Consider the following 21,425-nt stretch of genomic DNA (forward strand, 5'->3'; position numbering starts at 1 on the left):
TTCAGAACTCAAAACTTCCTCTTTAGTTCAAAAACAGTTTTTATTGAAACCAAGCTGCCAAAACGACTTGTTTCAGATTTTGTCACAGTATTATGTCATAATGTGATGAAAGACCACCTCTGCAGAAGAAAATCAACATAAATACGAGAGAGACGCAAACACTGGGTTACTCCAGCAATAAACGATAGCGATGCCTCTGAGGATTAATGTGGAGATTCCTGGAAATGGAAGAGAGAACGTAGAGAACGCTGATTTTGTTGTTGTTTTGATCTAAGCCATTCACTTTAATCCTAAATAAAAGCTTCAGTGAGCGACATCATCTGTTTTGTCATCAGAAAGACTTTACAACACGTTTCCTTTTAGTATACATTTTTCACTTTATTGAAAAGGATGAATGATGAATAGCCTATAAGAACAACAGTGCAACAAACGATGGCACATTCATTCATAATTCCGTTAACACGATACACAGAAAAAGTTATCATTATAACTGTGGTAACTCCAAGTACTTAAACTTTTAACTTGATACAACCAAGTCTTATAAAGCATATGTAATGCGCATAAATGTTCAACATTGTTGGCAAATGTTTCAACTATGTAACGAGATATTTTTCAACATAAGAAGTTTTCAAAACAATTCCAGACGTGTAATGGCGGGGACGTTGAAAATTATTTTAATATGTAAAACTGTTACCCAATCATAGCAGTGGGCCTCTGCTACCAAGTCTTGAATGTGGCACGCCTCAAAACTGAGTGATCGAAAGAGAGGGTAAAAAACAGGACAAGAAATTACTTCTAAACTAGGATGTATTTTGATGTAAAAATCTTGATAACATTATAAGTGGACCTCAGAGAACCCTATACAATAAAAAAAAAAAATGCAGTTCATGACCCCTTAGGTTCCAGTGTTATTCCTTGTGTCTGCCCAAGGCAAACTATACAATGCTATGTTTGTCATTTTGGTATATTGAATAATAAAGACATTTCATCATTGTGGCTTACTGTAAAATGTTTTACTTTATGTCCTTGTTTCATCAAAATAAAAGTTGTTCTCCCTAAATATACCTTTTAGTGAGTCAGTGAGTGTGATCATGAGCTGCACCTACTGTAACAGACAGTATAACATGATAGTTGGATCCTATATCAATGTTCCTATGACAACAAGGCTATCAGTTACATCAAAACTGCAGTGGACTTTAGTTCCTACAGGTAATCCAGAGGGAGTGACTCTTTCCCTGAACAGACGAAACATGGTGAGTTTGATGATGTTTTTCTCTTTAATGTTATTTTCATTCAATTGTTGATTTTTCAACATCTTTTTTTAAACCTTTACAGGCAAAATTCTTAACACAAACTCAGATTGATGGTAAGCTGTGTTACACAGAAAGAAAGTGAGCAATGTAAATTCATGAATATAGTAAAATACACTAAATTGTTATTTTTTAAAAACAACAATGTACAGTACATTTATGAGAAATGAGATTTTTTGTTGTGGAACTGTTTTTCACTGTGGTTTTGCATGTTTTCATGTAGAGTTCAAAGAATGTTTCTCGCTTTATGACAAGAAGCGAAAGGGGAAGATTGAAGCCAAAGACCTTATTACTGTCATGCGCTGTTTGGGTACAAGTCCCACATTTAATGAAGTGGATAGACATCTGCAAGTCCACAAAATAGGTAACTTTTTGTTTGATTAACATGCCATTGAATTGTGAATATGTCTTCCTTGTCTACTTTCAGCTTCCTTGTGCTACCTGTGGCTAATGTCAAATGTAGTGCTAATGACAACACACACGCAACTTTAATTAACAATCAGATATTTAGTTATGCCATATTTGATTTTTATAGCCAGTGTAAGAGCTGCATGTTGAGGCACTGGAATCAGACAAAAGCTGAAGTAAAATATCCAATATTTACTTGTGTTTGAATGAATTCTTTGCTTTCTTTAATGTTAGTAGTTCATAAATATTATCTGCTGTATCTTCACCACAGATAAGACAGGGGAGCTGGACTTTTCTACATTTCTAACCATGATGCACAGACAGATGCAACAGGAGGATCCTAAGACTGAAATTCTGGAAGCTATGCGCATGACAGACAAACACAAGAAGGGCTACATTCTGGCATCTGAGTTAAGGGCTAAACTCACTGGCTTGGGAGAAAAGCTCACTGAAAAAGAAGGTATAAATCATCTCAGATCCTTCTGGTTGGTTTTATGTTGATTTATTCAAAGATCAGAGCTAATCAAAACAAGTTTTTTTTTTTAAATGTCAGGGTCTGGACTGATTTAAATATTAACCCCATTAAATTATATTATAATATGAAACATTTTTAGAGATGTATCTTGTTTGAGGAATTTAGAAAAACATTTTATTTTTTCGATTTTCTAAAACAATTGACCCAGTCAGATCCCAGTATAGTAGCACTATTAGACAGAATGAATGTGTTGTAACTGTGCATTGTTTTTCAGTGGATAAGCTTTTTAAAGAGGCTAATGTTGGACGTGATGGACTCGTTCATTATGAGGAGTTCACCAGAATGGTCACACTTCCTTCAGTGGACTACTAATGAAGAAGAGTGGGTTTGGCCCATACCCTGAATAAAGCAGTTATTTACTAGCAGGAATACAATATTTTTGTTCAGTGTATACATAAAAATAACAACAACAATTGATTAAAAGTTCAAATGAAAAGTCAAATCTGGATAGATGTTGTGATTTCAGTATTTACCACTAGATGGCAATGATGTAAATAATTGAATTATTGTGGCAGGGTTGAGAAACACTGACTGACATGATATTCAGCATATTATTATTTATTGAAGTTTGAAGATTGTTAAACAGTGAATGAGCTCTTGAAATGCAAACTGTTTGCAGTCATCTATTTTTAAATCTATTTACAAAGTACAAAATAGAAACCTATGAGACTCCATCCTTTCCCCAATCCAAAGCTTTCATGAACTCCTCTTCAGTGAAGGACAACAGCTTGGCCGCTTCAAAATGCATCTTTCAAAAATACAGCATAAACATAAAGTTAGTTAGTGTGATATGATATTACTGTATTTGGAAATGACAGTTTCAAGTAATTGCAAAGATACTGATTTCTTACCTTCTGTCTTTTTAAAATATCTATTAGCTTAAGTTGCTTTTTAAAACCCATGATGAGCTCAGCATTTTGTCTCTCCAGCTTTCTGTTCTCAGCTTGTAAGGTTTCAATCTTCTGGTGCTCCTGACTGGTTGAATCCTTCGGTAGGGTAAAAAAAGCATAAGAGAAGAAGTGAAATTAATAAAAATGCCATCTAAATTTGAAATACTTCTGGAGTAGATGTGGTGCCAAACAGTTCACTCAAGGTTTTGTTGCACAAAAAAACTGAATAGACATCACTTTGTTTTATTTCATGCTGGTTTATCTCTGAGTTCACATTACCTTACTGCTCTGTTTGAGTTTGTTGAGCTGAGTTTTAGTCTTCTCAACCTCCTCTAGAGCTCTATTCAACCGCACCTCTGTTGCACTGTGTGTATTGGCTGCCTGCTTATGGGTTCTCTTCATGCTTTCCAACTCCTAGATTGGACAGACACAGGCATTTACGTATAACCGAAGAAAACATACTTACCTACCCAAACATCATGCACATGCAAAAAAGTCTAAAGTAAGATGACAGAATGGATGTTTTTTTTTAAAGCAATACGGCCCATTCTGATTGGAATTTCTATCTGGTTATACTGTTATTCTCTATCATCATTAAGTTTCCATGACCCTATCATGAGGGAAAGGGTGAGTTCCAAAGATATCTGTCCCAGAAGCCCAAGTGCAGTGTGCTCTGCACTCTGAGCAGCTGTGGCACAGTCTCACTTTACACACAGAGGACTAATCAGGTTAAAGAGCCCATGCCGAGGATTCCATGGCTCTGGATCCTGGCACAGCTTTGATTAACAGGAATTAAGACAAATATGTTTTATTTGAATTGAGTTACAGTGAGGTTAAAAAAACATACATTTCTGTCAGAAACGCTTGTTCTGTCAGAAAGTAACTTCAATAAGTTTCAGTAGATTGTGGATTGTTTCAGTAGAATTTTGAATAATATTTTGCCAACAATTCAAGTACCTTTTGCAGTGCTGCCACTTGCTGTTGCAGACCTTCACACTTCCGACTGGATTCTTCAGCTAAAGCTCTTTGCTTCTCAACCTGAGTCTGTTGGACATTTGTAGTCCTCTGCAATCTTGCCCTTTCCTCTTCCACGTCCTTCAGTTTGCTGCATAAAGTGCTATTTTCATCATCCTTCACAAAAGGGATTTTGAGCAAGAGTGAGTTGACCTGACTGAATAGATTAACCAACCTTGAACACATCTCAAACGGCTTACCTTCTTGTTGGATTCATATGAGAGTCTGTTTAATTCTTCCTGCATTACTCGAAGTTTAGCCTTCAAAAATCTGATCTGAGCTTCTGTAAAAATGAAATGAATCTATAAGTCAAAAAGTATAACAGAACAACAAATTCAATATTTGAACATATTTGGTCTTTTTAACCAACCTGCGCCCATCTCATCTCCAGCACTGGGCATGATGTCATCCTGCAAGTGTTCCTCAGTGAGATCATCACTCGCCCTGTTCTCGATTATGCTGATTGTCTTAGCAAGTGAGAAATCCCCAAAGTCTTCAGGAATAGCAACATCATCAACTACAGTGTGTGGTGCTTTTCTGTTGACACTACCACAAAGACCCAAAATCATTCGGATTCATAGCATTTCATGATATACAATAAATGTTTTTATTATTATTTTATAATAATAAAAACTTTGAGGATACACTTACTGAGGATTCTTTCTATTTCCTGAACCTGGCTTGTTTGTCTTTGAAGATTTTACAGAGAAGTTCTTGTTTTTCATGATCTACATAGCACAACAGAAATGGGTTCCTGTCAGTAATGGGGTCTTGTATCTAATCCACATTTGCACTGATTCATATGATACTTGTGTTGTACCGTAGTGGGCTGCTTAGACGTTGTTTCTTTTGTTATAGTCCTAATAAGACAAACAAAATGTTATGCTCGCAAACAGCAAATGATGTTGCTTATGCTCATGTCAAATTGTTGTGAGAGCCATTACCCAGAAACCTCAAAATGACAGTCAGTATCAATGGAGAGGTGGGAGGAGATTGGTTTAGAGAGTACCTCATTTTGATCCCTCTGAAAACCACAATCACAAACATACAGTGTCAATGTCTGGGTTTGTTGCAACATCATACATATGACATAGGCTACTATAAGCTATACACATTAAAAGTACAGACCATATTCTCTCAGATCTTTCAAAAATCATTTGCTATTTTTCACATTGACATTTTTGTCTACTCTTACCATAACTTTCTCTGCTTCCCGAACAAGTTCTGCTGTTTTTGCCTCTAGCTCTGCATTGAGACGCCTGAAGAGTATCAGAGTTGCAAGCAGATAGATATTAACGATACCATGTTCTCATCTAAATTCTTTATAGCACCTGTTATGCAGTCACTGGGTATAAACTACATACAAAGCAGCGTATTATGTAAACTAATGTGCATTTAAGTACTAAACCCATACTTGTATTCCTCCTCTTTGGCTAAGAGGTCCATTTGTGGTGGTTTCTTTGAAGGAGCAGATAAAGACCTGCTCTGAGGTCTGGGTCTGGAAGGCCTTTCTGAGTAAGACGTTTGAGGCTTTTTTAACTGAGTAGACAGAAAGTATCAGTATTATTGCGATTTGCGATTATTAATCTTTCTCCGCCCTCAAAATACCACTTTCTTTATTACTTCTTACGGCTTTTCTTAATTTAAAGTGGAAAACGTAGATCATTTTATTTAATACACAACAGAGTATTTTATGCAAAACTGTAATTAATACGGAATAACTCGAAACGAGGATTAAAGAGTTGTATTTCGTTGACTTACAGGAGGTAGCGCGAGTCTGGGTGTGCGGTCTGCCATTTTTGTTAGAGGCGAGACGCCGTTGCTAAGCAACAGTTTCTACCTTAGCTTTTCATCCGAGGCATTTAAAAGGATAGTTCACCCAAAAATGAAAATTCTGTCATCACTTACTCACCCTCATGTTGTTCCAAACAAACCTGTATGAGTTTCTTACTTCTGTTGAACCCAAAAGAAGATGGAGTGAAGATGTTAGTAATTAAACAGTTTGTAGGAAAAATACAATGGAAGTCAATCAACTGTTTGATTACCGACATTCGTCAAAATATCTTCTTTTGTGTTCAACAGAAAAAAATAATTTAATACAGGTTTGGAACAACATTAGGGTGAGTAAATGCTGACCGAATTTTTGCGTGAACTATCCCTTTCATTAAATTTTTTATGTATACATGCTTTTTTATAACCCGTTTCTTTAAAAAAACGTCATCGTTCACCTACTTAATTTACGTGACAGTAAATAAAAGATAAAATAAGTATAATGTGTATTTCAGATCATTTGATGTTGTATTTATGGCAATAACGTTACATGACAGGAAATGTCAACACAACCTCCAGGCCAAGGTGAATTCTTTATGATAAAAAGACAAACAATCGAATATGACGGGAATCTTGTAAAACAATGAGAGGGATATTATCAATCCTTACTGACAGCCAGTTATGCTTCAGAACACGAGTGATTATAGTCTGAACTAGATGAACTCGCTTGCAGCACCCTCGTGTGGGTTTCCGCTGGTGGCGCAGTGCGCATGCGCGGTCCCAGCAGCAGCAGCTTCCCCAGTGGTCGCCAGTGAGCTACTAGGTAGGTAGTGTCTGACTTTGAACCTGCTGCAGCTCGAAGTGTTTCCTTGCTCCTGATGCACGCGCAGGGATAGTGACCTCAGCTGCAACCACAAACCATGAATTACCAACGTGATGTATTAGAGCCGAGTCCGATTTGTCAGTGAAATCAACAGGCAGTGATCGTGATGTACTATATACGGAGGAAAGCTGCATTCTCCAGGTTCAGGTTAAGGCCTACTTTTTAGATCCCCATCCTCGTCTCAACAGAGTCGCATCGTGATGGCTGATGACCAGCAGCAGTCTGGTCCTGGGGTCGGACCTTTACCTTCCGCGGTTCAAGGATTGCAAGGGGATGAGGCGAATGCGTTGCAGCTAAAAATAAAGAACTCAATCTGGTAAGTCTGTCTGAATGAATAATGGCCAGTAAGTGAGTGCTGCTGGATATGTGGTGGTTAATGGGATCGAAAGCTCTCCATCCTAATTAGCTCTATTCTAGATGCTCCCTTGTTTCCACTTGACAGTGAGTCATGGCTATAGTAAGTTAACTATGGGTGTGTATTTAACTAATCTCGCCGTTGCTTTCCTTATTGTGATAATAACGATAAAATAACTTATCAAAGTTGTTTGTTTTGGACTGAGCAGATGGAGGTTAAAATCTGAGGTTGGTTAACTGTTACTCGTGGCTGTCGTGGACAGTGTATTAGTTATTTATCGGCAAAGAGCTTTTTTGTCTTCTCGTGAAAGTGTGCAGAAATTGAAATGTCTGTGTCTTGGAATGGGCGAAAGATTTCCCGCGACCACGCGCTCTTATCAGATTTAGTGGGCGCGCTAGTGATGGTAAACAACTCGCGTGCAGCAGCAGCGACCGGGTACAGCCGCGCGCATTTAAACGGCCAGTGTGCCGAACACGCTTTCCTTGTAGACACCAATGCATCCGTTATAGACCTATTGTGCTCTTCACATTATAGTTGTGTTGCAGTGATCCAAAATGTGTATTAATTCATCGGGTACGCGCTTAGTTACTGTGACATGAATGAAGACATCGTAAACCATGCAGCCATGGCTTAAGATGTTTATAGCGAAGCAGCGCATGCGTTCTAACGTATGCATTTGTATTACTCAGTATATATTTTGAGGAAAATATATAGCTTCTGTGTGCATAGTCACTCAACCCAGTCCTGTCTTAGGTTAGTAGTTTTACCTAGAATTGATCATTGTTGGTGCACATTGCTTGTGGCAGCGAAAAAAAAAAAAACGCTGACACGATTATTTTGCAGCCTCCATCCCCCTCACCACCACCCTTGTTTTTGCATGTTGAGACATGTTCTCAACGACATGCATCTGCAGCAGCGGCTACTGTACGTCCAGTGTGTGGCGTAGATTTGTTTACCTTTACGTGCAATAGTATGTATTATTTGTGTTTCTGCTGAGTATTTTGGCGTGAGATTGGAGAGTCATGGGCATTTCTACAGCAAATATACTTTTTTAACCTCTGTAATGTTGTGTTAGCTAGTATGTATGTGTCTATAATTCTTTATCTTTAAAGTTTTTATCCAGTACTCATAAGCAACTATTATTTAAAAAATTGTAAAAAGGGGTGGGAACCCTCAATGTAGCATATTCCTTGTTGCTCTGTTGTTTACTGAATTATCCTTTAATCAGTTCATACAACTAATGGTGGAGTGAAACCATGTTGATATTAAGACCTGTATGGTCTTCCTGGGAATCTGAGACACATAGCTATTAATCCAATCATTAAGTAACAGTGTTTAGTAGTTTTCTTTTTGAATGCAGTTTTGTTTGGATGTAGCTGCACTTGGTGGGCTCAGCTGTTGTTATCAGTGGATTCGGAATAGATTAATGCAGTTATTTTGGACATAACTGACAGTTATTTTACCAATTCATTTAATCTTAACCAAATTATAACAACGAAATACACACAAAAAAAAAAATACTTAACAATATCAGTTTAGTGTCCAGGACCGAGCATTGGGCAGATGATCCACAGATGGATTTTTTTTTTTTTCTGTTGTAAATTTGACTTAATTTTAACTTGAAGCTGTGTGTCGTTCACACCCGAATTCTGCTGTTCATTATAGCTCTAAGTACTATTAAATGGATTGACTGTTTACGCAGACAGACATCCATATGATGAGTGGACAGTCTCAGCCTGTGCTCCTTGCCCTTCACTCTGAGCAGAGCTCTAAAGGTTAGGCCTGTCGTGTCGATGTGATAGCTGATACCCCTGAGCTGCATTTGGCATGCTGGTTGGCACATGGTACTGTCTCTGTGGAAAAGAACAGGGTATTTGGCACTGGTGCTGGCGAGCCTTGTGGAAAAGAGATTGTGATTTGCCTATAGCAACTAGGCTGTCACTAATGGCAATATCTTGTAATTTATACATTGATGATGGAGATTATTGATGCATAAATACTGCCTGTAAACTGAAAAGAAGTAGCAGACAAATCTCTAGAATCTCACTTGGTTAGGAAAAAAAACATTTATTTTTGCCAACAGACCAGCAGAGGGGGTTGTTTAAGAATGAGCTGTACTTTCTGTGTAATTCTGTGATTTAGCTCTTCAAGCTTATTTTAGGGATGTTGTCACTTGGTTTACACCAAATCTGTCAGGTAATTTTAGATTAACAGCTACACACACAAGTTGAAGTTACACACAAAGCTGAGTTTGAAAGGTCCCTTATTTTTACATGGCTGTGTTAATGTGTATGTACGTCCACATCAGTGTGTGTGAATCTTTCTTCATCTACATATGAAGGGAAATAAGATGGAATTGGGAGGAGGGGAAGAGATCCATACACAATGGTGGTAATCACCTTCAAAGAGAAATGAAAATGAGCTATAGCACCGCTGGCAAAAAGCCCAGCTGTTTTTGCCAAGCTGCAGTTTCTGAGAATGGCTCGCAACTGCTGCTTCGGTGCTGTTAGATGATTCTGTTTTGGTTTAGCCTACATTTAGACCGATGCTCAAACAATGGAAGGATCTATGTCTGTGGTTTTGCTGCATAAAACATTCTTATTGGAATAAGCGCATACAACTAATGGTGGAATTAAACCTTGTTCATATTATGACCTTTATTGTCTTTTCCTGGGAATCTGAGACAAATATAGCTATTAATCCAATCATTAAGTAACAGTGTTTAGTTCTTTTCTTTTTGAATGCAGTTTTGTTTGGATGTAGCTGCACTTGGTGGGCTCAGCTGTTGTTATCAGTGGATTCGGAATAGATTAATGCAGTTATTTTAGACATAACTGACAGTTATTTTACCAATTCATTTAATCTTAACCAAATAATTAGGTCTGCAATATACTCTCAGTCCCAATGAAAGTTACAGTTTTCCTGTTTGAGAAGACTAGTTGTGTATCATAGCATTTCTCTCTTTCTGCGATTTACTTAGAAGGTGTGAGATTTTTCTTTGCATGTAATTTTATATTTGCACACAGATGAATATTGCATGCACTTTTTGATCATATTTCTTGTTTCCCAAAACACGTGCACACAAACAGTATAGTGTCATACACAAATACACTACTATTTTTTTTTTAAAGCAATTACGTTTTTTCATCTTGGGTGCCCTTAATCGATCAAAAGTGACAGTAAAGACATTTCTAGTGTCACAAAATATGTACATTTCAAATAAATGCTGTTCTTTTGAACATTATATTCAAAGAATCCTGACCAAAAATGTATTGTGGTTTTCATAATAAAGATAACTGTTTTCAATAATAATAATAATAAATGTTTCTTGGGCACCAAATCAAGACGGACCAAATACATCTAAACAATCCAAAAACAGGACATGACGTCACAAGATGCGACCCTAAAAAGTACAGAATACTCAAGTATACCTAGTTCATCATAGGAGTGGTGTTGCCCATTACAGTTTAGTGCCGGCGTCAGAACGAGCACACATAGGGCTGGGGCGGTATGTATTTTTTCTATCCGCGGTTGAAAAGCAAGATATTCCCGCGGTATAGCGGTAAACCGCTTTAAACATGATGTTGAACGAAATGAAAGATGAACACCTTTTCCAACATGTCTCAATTACAAAAATTATATTCCATATTTATGTTAACATAATATAATGTTATTTTTTATTTAATCTATGTCGATTATATGAAAAGTGAACACCATGAGTAAGATAGGATCATAAGATGGGTCAGACATGATTTTGACCACTTTAAGTTTTGTTTTGTAGAAAGCCTTTCTTTAAATTAAATTTCGTTTTGTATAAATTGTGTCTTAATTTTAATCACTGTTTCATTAACTAATTGCCTGGAATTATACAAATATAGCAGACATATAATCAGGACGATGTGGAAGCGACGGTGCGATCTCTTGCGTGTGAACTGGAGCTCGTCTCATAAATGAACCGAAACTCGTGCGCCCATCAGAGACGGAGTTCACTGCTGATATTCTGAGGATACAACATAGCCAATAGGCTATACTAGGGACTTTAGCCTTTAAAGGGGTCATATAATGCCATTTTTGTACAAGCTAATATCATTCTTTTGGGTCTAAATTAAAAGTTTGTAATATACTTTAATTAAAAATTCTCATTAGTATTGTAAGAAAACACTTATTTTACTTGGTCAAAAACAGCTCTGTTTTCAGCACGCCGTTTCAGTGCATATGACTTTAAATGATAATGAGCTGTGCTCACCCCGCCTCTCTGTGCTGTGCGTACACCGTTTGTAACACAATAACACAATAACCATAACGTGTTGTTCAGTATAAACGTGGGATTATGAATTATATTGAGAACGTTGTACATAGAAAACATGCTGTAATGTACCCTGAGTGTAAACCTTAGACGCATTCATCGTGAAGTGTGCAGCTAGCGATTTGCAAAGATTAATATAAATTAGGGCTGTCAAATGATTAATTGTGATTAATCACATCCAAAATAAAAGTTTTTTTTACATAATATATGTGGGTGCATTGTGTATAATTATTTTATATATATAAATACACACACATGCTTGTATATATTTAAGAAATATTTCCATGTATATACTGTATATACAGATTTATATATAATTTATATTATATATAAATATAAATATTTTATATATAAATAATATTTTTTTCTTAAATATACATGCATGTGTGTGTATTTATATATATACAAAATAATTATACACAGTGCACCCACATATATTATGTAAAAAAAACTTTTATTTTGGATGTGATTAATCGTGATTAATCATTTGACAGCCCTAATATAAATGTTAATATAAAGATTAATAAAACGTTACACTCACTTTAGTTCTTCTGAAGGTTCAGCAGGAACACGAATAGGTTCCGATCCTTTATTCAGGCGCAGCTTCTTAGCAAAACCAGCTTAATGCTGATCCTCCTTTATAAAGCAGTCCACTGAGAAATGATTCGCGCAAACACGAAAGCATTGACGTTGCTCGTGGGGAATATTCCCTTCGAAAACAGAACTCAGCCACTGCGTCTTCAGCGGTTCGGATTTAGGAACATTAAAATGACTGCTGGGTTCGTTATTACACCCAAGAACAGAACACCACAATCGCTTAGATGCCATTCTGCTCATAGACAGTGCTCCAGCATATCAACAATGACCGCGCCGATCCGCGCAGACTATGATTGACAGGACGAGCGAGGGCGGGTCTGTGTTGAATCGCTGCTGTCAATCAACAATCGCAGGAGGGGCGTCCGACCGTGTGACGTCACACGGTCGAACGGCTTGATTTGAGGCAGGGGAAAACATATAAGGAGATTTGTATCATTATATGATGGTTGTGTACAGGCACTGCCAACACACATTTCAGTACAATCAACTTGTAAAAGTGCATTATATGACCCCTTTAAATATCTTTGCTGCATGCGCAGTCTCCTTTCTAGAACAGCCAAGAGCTTTCTAGCCTCGCGGCAGCAGCGCCTTGCATCGCTCATAGACCTTAAAACTGATCAAAAAATTCAAAAAACGAAAATTGATCAAAAAACGTTGGTGCAGATGGATGGCGGACAGATGATGAGTTTTGTGCTGCGGTTCCATTGCGGATGAAATAATAATAGCCCATCCGCGCATCTCTAATACGAATGTAATGCTATGTGTCATGGAACATTGCGCTCCCCAACTCGCGAAAGGGATTTGCTCCATCTTTTGATAAGTTTTGTTTAGAAAACCTTGAATCCATGTAAGACACACTATCATTAGAAATAATCCATATATCATTAGACACAACGTGCACACATGTGCAGGCCAATGTTTTTTGGGGTTTTTTTGCGGTGATGACGGTGACGAGCTCAGACCCGCGGTTGGAGTCATGTGACCGCGGTAATGCGGTAACCGTCCCAGCCCTAAGCACACAACATTGATTTGGATGTTGGGTAAGTGCTAATAGCTTTAGCATGCTGCCTATGATACTCATTTGTGCTTAAGATATCTGTGTGTGTTTACAATGTCATGTCATGCTTTGAATTTATTTTTTTAAATTGTAGTTTTGCTCTATGTAATAGCAGTTGGATTGTGTGTGTCTGTGTGTGTGTGTGTGTGTGTGTGTGTGTGTGTGTGTGTTAAGGCCCTGATATACTTAGGTTCTTTGCTTTGGTGTAACAAAATTTTTTTTGTGAAATACCTTTGTGGCGGTATACTGTTAGTAAACATCCCTACTCTGTCCACGCTGCTTAGAGCGCGTTTAGATCAATATATAAATTAGGGGTGTAACGGTTCACAAAATTCACGGTTCGGTTCGATACGATACAGTGGTGTCACAGTTCGGTACATTTTCGATACAGCAAAAAGAAAGAAATGCCAGAGAAATTTCCTATTTATTAAAAGAAAAAATATTTTTAAATAAGTTTGAGTTTTCCTACATCTTGAAACTTTCAGGTTTATAAATGGGGGTAATCTTTGAAGGATGAACAAATAATGTTTTGGTCATCACATTAAAAATAACATTTAAATATAGGCCTATATTTATATAGATAATATTTAGATAATATTTGAGTTTTGAAGTGCTGGAAAAAGATGTGTGAAGTACTTGAAAGCATTTCACTATTCCAGCCAAACTTCCATGGTTACAGTAGTGTTACTACATTAAATCCATGGTGAATGTTGCTGATCTGTGGACTTAAAGCCTATAACTAGATCATTCACGGCACAATGTTTCTCCTTGTTTCCACGTCAGCGCTGTTTGATCTAATAGAAATCTACTGTTAATAACGGAGAAATTTGAATGCTGTGATGTTATTACTTCAGTGACATTATAGGTTGCAACAGGAGCCGCTTGTACCAAAGAAACACGCGAAAAAAGAGAGATAGGCCTACTGACAAACGCCCAGCAACAAGTGCCACTCCACAAAGCAGGTTTCGATAACACAAGCATTTACAAATGCTACACAATATTCATGCCCTGAAGAAGGCTCCATGCCGCTACGCGTGGGTGTTTTAAAATTGTCCGTTTAGGACATGTCATTTTTCCAATAAAGACATTTTAACTAAGGAGTGCCTCGGTCATCAGAGATTTCTTTTCTCTACACTGTCTCTAAAGATGTTCTACCTTGGACCGAAGAGCACCCAAATTAAACTCAAAAGGAATTGAGCACGCCATTCATCCTGAATCTAAACAATATGAAAAGGATTCGTTTTTTTAGTTTTGTACAAGTTATATTTTACTTTTAAGATGGCAATATTTACAATAATTTATTTTGTTTACAAAAAGAACTATTTTCTACATTTTTAGGAAACTTTCTTTTTACATTAAAACTTTACATTCAATTGTTTGAAATATTTAAAGGGGTCATATAATGCCATTTTTGTACAAGCTAATATGATTCTTTAGGGTCTAAATTAAAAGTTTGTAATATACTTTAATTAAAAATTCTCATTAGTATTGTAAGAAAACACTTATTTTACCTGGTCAAAAACAGCTCTGTTTTCAGCACGCCGTTTCAGTGCATATGACTTTAAATGATCATGAGCTTTGCTGACTCCGCCTCTCTGTTCTATGCGTACACGTTTGTAACACAATAACCATAACGTGTTGTTCATTATAAACGTGGGATTATGAATTATATGGAGAACGTCGTACATAGAAAACATGCAGTAATGTACCCTGAGTGTAAACCTTAGACTCATTCATCGTGAAGCGATTTGCAAAGATATAAATATTAATATAAAGTTTAATAAAACGTTACACTCACTTCAGTTGTTCTAGAGGTTCAGCAGGAACACGAATATCTGGTACCGATTCTTTATTCAGGAGCAGCTGCTTAGCAAAACCAGCTTTATACTGATCCTCGTTTATAAAGCAGTCTGGTGAGAAATGATTCGCGCAAACATGAGAGCATTGACGTTGCTCGTGGGGAATATTCCCTTCGAAAACAAACTCAACCACTGCGTCTTCAGCGGTTCGGATTTAGGAACATTAAAATTACTGCTGTGTTCGTTATTAGACCCAAGAACAGAACACCACAATCGCTTAGACGCCATTCTGCTCATAGACAGTGCTCCAGCATATCAACAATGACCGCGCCGGTCCGCCGCGCCGCGCAGACTATGATTGACAGCTCTCACGAGCGAGGGCGGGTCTGTGTTGAAACGCACCTATCAATCAACAATCGCGGGAGGGGCGTCCGACCGTGTGACGTCACACGGTCGAACGGCTCGATTTGAGGCAGGGGAAAACATATAAGGAGATTAAAACAAAACCACTGGATGGATTTTTATCATTATATGATGGTTGTGTACAGGCACTGCCAACACACATTTCAGTACAATCAACTTAAAAAAGTGCATGTACCATTATATGACCCCTTTAATAAATAAGCATTAAAAGCTGTCTGTGTGTTTCCTTATTTTAGAACCACAAAGATAGGATTGTGCATTCTTTCATTAAAAAAAATAACCGTGAACATATTTACAGTATAAGCCTTGCCAGTGACATATGAGAAAAAAAAAAAATAATAATAGTGCTGGGCAAGTTAACGCGTTATTATCGCGTTAACGCATTTATTAATTAATGCCGACAATTTTTTTATCGCGCGTTAACGCAGTTTTTTTTTTTTTTTTTTTTGAAAGTCCGTTGCTTACTGGCTCTGAATACACATAGGCCTACAGTCAAACCATGATCACAGGAGGGGTGGGATGTTGGTCAGCCAGCAAATAACCCACCCAAACAAGCAGTGGAGAGGCTTTGGCAGGTTCTCTCAGGTGAACAGAAACGGAGACAGCGCTCCGCGAGTGAATGACAGGCGCTCTATGGATAGTAACCATGGCAAGGGCTTCTGTGCGCTACGCAGCTGTAGCCTTTTTAACTTAAATTAAAATTATACATAACTTTACCTGATAGGCCTGCGTTTAGTTTAGTGGGGATGCTCTGCAATGTGAATTCCCTCCTGTTGATGTCCTGATAACTATTTAGATTCTGGAAACTCACAAACAGCGAGCCGAGGATCAGTCTCTCTTCCAATGATTTGTGCTGCGCGTCGTGTACAAAAAGTTAGATAATTCAACTTCGGCAACGCGCGGGCGCGTGCGTGAGGCGAGCATGACCGCAACAGTTTCACAGGAACGCACCCGCTTGTCGCTGCACCTGTGCTCGACCACCTCACCTCACTCTAGGCTGCTTTATACTTCTGCGTCGGACCTACGCCGGAGCCTCTACGCTATAGACTACGCGTTGGTTTTCATTTATATATCTGCGTCGTTGTCCGCGTTGACGCGCAATTACACATTTCCATAAGTGTGAAACCTGGGGAGGGTTCTAGCAATCACAGCGCTTGCGGTACGTGTAGAATTGACGTTAAATTTTTGGAGAGATGCACGTCAGGGTACGCGCGCTACACAGCTGCGGCGTGAGTTCCACGCAGAAGTATAAATTGGGCTTTACCTCTGTTTAATGTAATATTATGTGGGAAACCATGGCATGCCATGACCAAACCTAAGCTGCTATCAGAGAAGTAACGTTGGTCGATTTATATCTGTAGTAGTGATCATGACCCTTTGACTACATAGACTGTTTCTGCTGCTCCCTGATACAAGATACCTGTTCAGAAAAAAAAAAAACTAGAAAACTGGACTCGTTTTAACAAGCTAGATAAAAGGTAATGCCCTGGCAGTGGCAAATAGCTTTGTTTAAATATTTGATTTGATTACATTAATGTTTAAGTTGAGATTTACAAGAAATATTTTATTGATACTGTGTAAAGGGAATACTGCTGGTATAAAAGCACCTTATTTGTTTAAAGTTTTTGCAAACCACATGTTATTGCACTTTTGTAGCAGTACATTTAAATCAAAAGTGCGCAATACACTACTTTAGAATTCATTATTCAACTTTGCGCGTAACAATGCGATTAATCGCGATTAATTTTTTTAATCGTTGCCCAGCACTAAATAATAATAATCGTAATCGAGGTAACTTGTTAGATTAATCGCGATTATGATTTTAGCCAAAATCGTCCAGCCCTACAATAAACTATTGCATAGATAGATACTGTATAATACACTACGCATCAATATGTATTTCCTTTGTTTCTTTGAACTTTTCAATGGGGTTTCGACGCGCTGCGCGCTGTGACGCTTGTTGCTTCAAGCGCATCATTCTGCGCTCGGGATGCGCATGTGCTGTGTGCCGCACTGTATTGGAGTCTTTCATATCATAAGCCTTTCTTGTTCTGTCCTATCCTATCTATCATATGTTGCTGCCTCATTAAACAGCTGTGCTATACATTTAAAACATGTCTTTATTTTATAGTAGACTAGGCTATATATATAATAATTGATCTTTTTGATTTTTGTTATCTTGTTTTTCATGAATGTATTTTATAGGGGTGGGACGATACAGGTACCTCACGATTCAATTCTGTGGCGATATGTGGTCCACGATATGATAATATCACGATTCGCGATATCTACGATATTCAATATATTGGAAGAAATTTCATCAACGATATATCACGATATATGTGACTGAAAAGAAAGATTAACAATGCATGTGTACATATTGAGAATTAATATACCGTAAAACTTCCCGGGTTTTTATTTTCTCAAATCGTCGAACTGCACCGGCTTGTATTCGAGACAGGCGTCTATATGAGACAGGCCTTTATAATTTAGTGTTGAGATGTTGTTCATTGAGTTTAGGCGAGTCTCTAATCTCTAAAAATCTCGAAATGCTCCACGTGAAACTGCGGTCTTCCGACCTTTTACTATCGTGTCAATTGATTTTGATTAATATGCGCGAGGGAGAGAGAGCAAGACAGCGCTCGTGTTGTTTGAAGACGTGAGAGTGCGCGCGCGCGGCCGTTGCGCTCTCTCTGCTCGTAAAACCCGAAGTGTCTCCACACTTTAGAGTGGAAACTAGCGGGTGGGTCTTTGATTCGTTTTATATTGTTTTCCGCCATTCTTCTCGCTTCTCTCTGTTGTTGTTAGTTAACTTGTGTTCTTCACCGGCCGCTGTTTGCGCCACTTTACCCCTATTTACTCGAACAGCGCCCCCCGCAAACAGAATGGTAGATATTGGGTAGTGACAGTGACACTGACAACGGGTAAATTAATCATTTTGTGTTGTAATAAAATATCGATATTGGGCGTTAGTGTATCGATTATTTATTGCGACAGAGAGCACAACAATATATTGCAATATCGATTTTTTTTCCCACCCCTAGTATTTTACAAGATTACAAAGAGCAATGTGTAACGTTTTACCAGATTTAGTGTTACACTTATTGTCTCTTATTTGTTCCCCACTAAATGTTTTTTTCACTAAATGTTCAGATTTTATACAATTATTGTGCACTTGTGATTTTTCTAGACTTAATTTTACTGCTGAATTATCCACTAATCTAGTTTATAATAGCCTTTTTGTCATAGATTATGAACATATATTTTTTTGATTTGTTGTTTTTCTTTACAATGAAGTTGTCTGTATTGAGTAGATTGTGTTTAACACACAAAAGAGTGATTATCAGTTCAACACACAGAGTTATAGAAATTCTACTTGATTTAAAAAAAATAAAAGTCCATTACACAACCAACACAGACCAATAGTAGTTCAAAAGGTGTTTACCAACCAGAGCGAACTTTTCCAGAAAGTTCTGGAAACTCACTCTAAACGAACTTCGTTTTGGCTTGATTTTGTTCAAAATGACGTTAATTGAAATCAAAGAACGAACTGGTGTGAAATATGAGATGCAGCACAGTAGTAGCTGAGTTCATCAGGTTCAGTGGTGTTTTCTGTCTGTCGGTGAGAGAGAGACAGAGAGAGAGAGCTTTCTCATCCCCAATCTCTCTTGCACACACACTGACACACAAATATCACACATGTAGGTCATGCTGACTAGCAGTAGTGTTATTCTCTGTTGTGATGTCTGACTGCTCTCAGTCAGCACTCTGTTCATGTGGAATTAGCCGTGAAGCTCACAGGCCTCTGCCCTCTTCCCAGGACAACCTTATTGAGAGTAAAAGATAGAGATGTTCATGCTATCCATGCTAACCAGTGACACAATGACCCTTCACCTCTCCCCTCCCCCCACCACCCTGTCTCTCCCTCGCTCTGTCTATCTGTCTCTCTCTCAGGCGGTTGTTTACGTTCCTGTTATGATCAGAGCACATGCGGCCAGCTGGAGGAGGGGATCTTCGGGGGAGGGGCAGTGACCGACAGGATAAGAGTCTGTGGCTTAAATCAGGCCACTGTTTACAGGAAAAAACAAACCTTGAATGTCTATTGTAATGATATAATTAAATAAATATATACACATACACTACATACATACAAGAGTTGGACAATGAAACCAAAACACCTGGTTTTAGACCACAATAATTTATCTTACCAATTTATTGTCTGGTCCAATAAATTCCATTTTTCTTTATATCATGTGGACAGCTGTGTACATTTATGCAGTTTACCTGGGAAGTGGTGTAGGGCCTCCTTTTGTGGCCAATACAGCATCAATTTATGTTAGGAATGATTGACACATACAAGTCATTCACAGTGTCCAGAGGGATTCTGAGGCATTCCTTTTCCAAAACAGTGGCCAGGTCTCTGTGATGCTGGTGGAGGAAAATATATTCTGACTTGCTCCTCCAAAATACACCAAAGTGGCTCAAAAATATGTAGATCTGGTGACTGACAGCAGGTGGGAAATGGGAAATTTCCGTGGGAAATGTTCAACTTCACTTTCATGTTCATCAAACCATTCTGTCACAAGTCTTGTTGTGTGTATTGGTGCATTATCATGCTTATACACGGCACACCCTTCAGGGTAATTTTTTTTTAACTATTAGGTGCACATGTTCCTCCAGAATGGTTTGGTAGTCCTTGGCAGTGACGCCCATCAAGCACAGTAGGGAATGCCATTATATTGCAGCTCAAACCATGACTTATCCACCCTCGTGCTTCACTCTGGGCAAGCAACAGTCCTGGTGTTAAGCCTCTGTAAGACTGAAGAAAACTGGTTGAAGCTGGAAATTAACATTTGGCTTCCCCCCTCTTCCCCGGAGACAAAAGTCTCACCTCATCTACATTTCATTCTCTCTCAGTGACGCATAAAAACTCACATAAGAATATGGTTTAATGTGAATGATTATCATTGAGTATTTTGTTTAGTATAATTCAAACTGCAGGGTGAGTGGTACGGATGTCTCATTTCCAAATTGGTAAAACAAAAGCTAATAAGGTTTTTTAGAAGTTTAGAGATGACACACAAAGGAAGGTGGACTCTATGCAAATGGCCTTTCTCCCCTACCCCCAAAATAAGGTGTAACCTGAATGCAAATTACCATTGTAAAGAAGTTCTGGCTATTTAATGGAATGCAGCAAGGAGTCGTGGCTCTTTCTGTATCTCAGATCAGCCCGTGAGGATTAGCTCATGTAGTTCTTAAATGTTGGGTTTGCATCTATTTCTCTTATCCTAAAGCATTTGATGTTTTGTATTGATGATCTTTGAACTGATTATGAAATTGGCATAATACTTTTACCTGACATAATAAATTGTTATATTTGATAATTCTAACAGACTTTGACTTCATTTCCATTGGAGTTAAAAGGAATAGTCAAACATTAACGTATATTTAATGATGCACAGATATCATTGAAAAACTTTTTCATTTTATGGAGTCAGATGAAACGAGTTAATACATAAGATAAAATGTATTGAATTTAATTAAAAATCCCTTTGCCATGATGGGAAGAGGCCGAACACGCGTGAGACCTTCACCTCTAATCGATACCGCCATTGGATCGAATTAGACGGCCTTACACCTCTTTGGGGGTTCTCCACACCATAACTCCCACAGAGGTTTACAACAAAACATTGCATTTTCGTCAAATAAATTGTGCACAACAGAAGTTTTAATAAATTATTATTACAATTTCTATTATTATTATTATTTTTATTACTTTGAGATGTACATTTTGCTTTACAATATTAATATATTTCTGTAAATTTCTTCAAGTTAAACCATACTTATATTTTGATGGTTTGTTGTGAAGATCTTTGATTTCCATTACACGAGAGTAGATGTTAAACCTCATGCTGATTTGTACTCGGCTTTCGCCAAGATAAGCACAAACTAAGACGTAGCTTTACAGTAACCTATGCTTCTCTCTCTCCATCTCTCCATCCATTTACGCTTCTTTCCATATGGTGATGTGAATCTCCTTCTGTCCGGCGTTAACGGCTGCAGTGTACTTGGCGCGTC

General features: G+C 37.9%; 3 protein-coding genes across 3 annotated transcripts in view; 2 read left to right on the forward strand and 1 right to left on the reverse strand.

The window, feature by feature from the left end:
* The first annotated feature begins 902 nt into the window (after positions 1-902).
* On the forward strand, positions 903-2,695 carry calml4a (calmodulin-like 4a). Its single transcript, XM_056265438.1, has 5 exons — positions 903-1,253; positions 1,336-1,366; positions 1,534-1,674; positions 1,990-2,178; positions 2,468-2,695. Exons 1-5 carry the CDS (start codon positions 1,092-1,094, stop codon positions 2,563-2,565), a joined length of 621 nt encoding a protein of 206 aa, XP_056121413.1. The 5' UTR covers positions 903-1,091; the 3' UTR covers positions 2,566-2,695.
* A 95-nt stretch (positions 2,696-2,790) lies between these two features.
* On the reverse strand, positions 2,791-5,782 carry tex9 (testis expressed 9). Its single transcript, XM_056265434.1, has 11 exons — positions 5,572-5,782; positions 5,353-5,416; positions 5,102-5,181; positions 4,978-5,017; positions 4,809-4,885; positions 4,528-4,703; positions 4,358-4,440; positions 4,101-4,274; positions 3,423-3,557; positions 3,105-3,239; positions 2,791-3,001 (listed from the first exon to the last, which is right to left on the reverse strand). The coding sequence occupies exons 1-11, from the start codon at positions 5,601-5,603 to the stop codon at positions 2,915-2,917; spliced, it is 1,083 nt and encodes a 360-aa protein (XP_056121409.1). The 5' UTR covers positions 5,604-5,782; the 3' UTR covers positions 2,791-2,914.
* A 956-nt stretch (positions 5,783-6,738) lies between these two features.
* Positions 6,739-21,425, forward strand: part of rfx7a (regulatory factor X7a) — a 49,783-nt gene continuing 35,096 nt past the window's right edge. The window contains exon 1 of the mRNA XM_056265429.1: positions 6,739-7,126. Coding sequence (XP_056121404.1) covers positions 7,011-7,126 — 116 coding nt within the window. The 5' untranslated portion in view covers positions 6,739-7,010. The remainder of the gene's footprint in view (positions 7,127-21,425) is intronic.

The sequence above is a fragment of the Rhinichthys klamathensis genome, unplaced genomic scaffold (genome assembly GCF_029890125.1).
Source record: "Rhinichthys klamathensis goyatoka isolate OS25496 unplaced genomic scaffold, OSU_Roscu_1.1 h1tg000232l_1, whole genome shotgun sequence".
Lineage (NCBI taxonomy): Eukaryota > Metazoa > Chordata > Actinopteri > Cypriniformes > Leuciscidae > Rhinichthys > Rhinichthys klamathensis.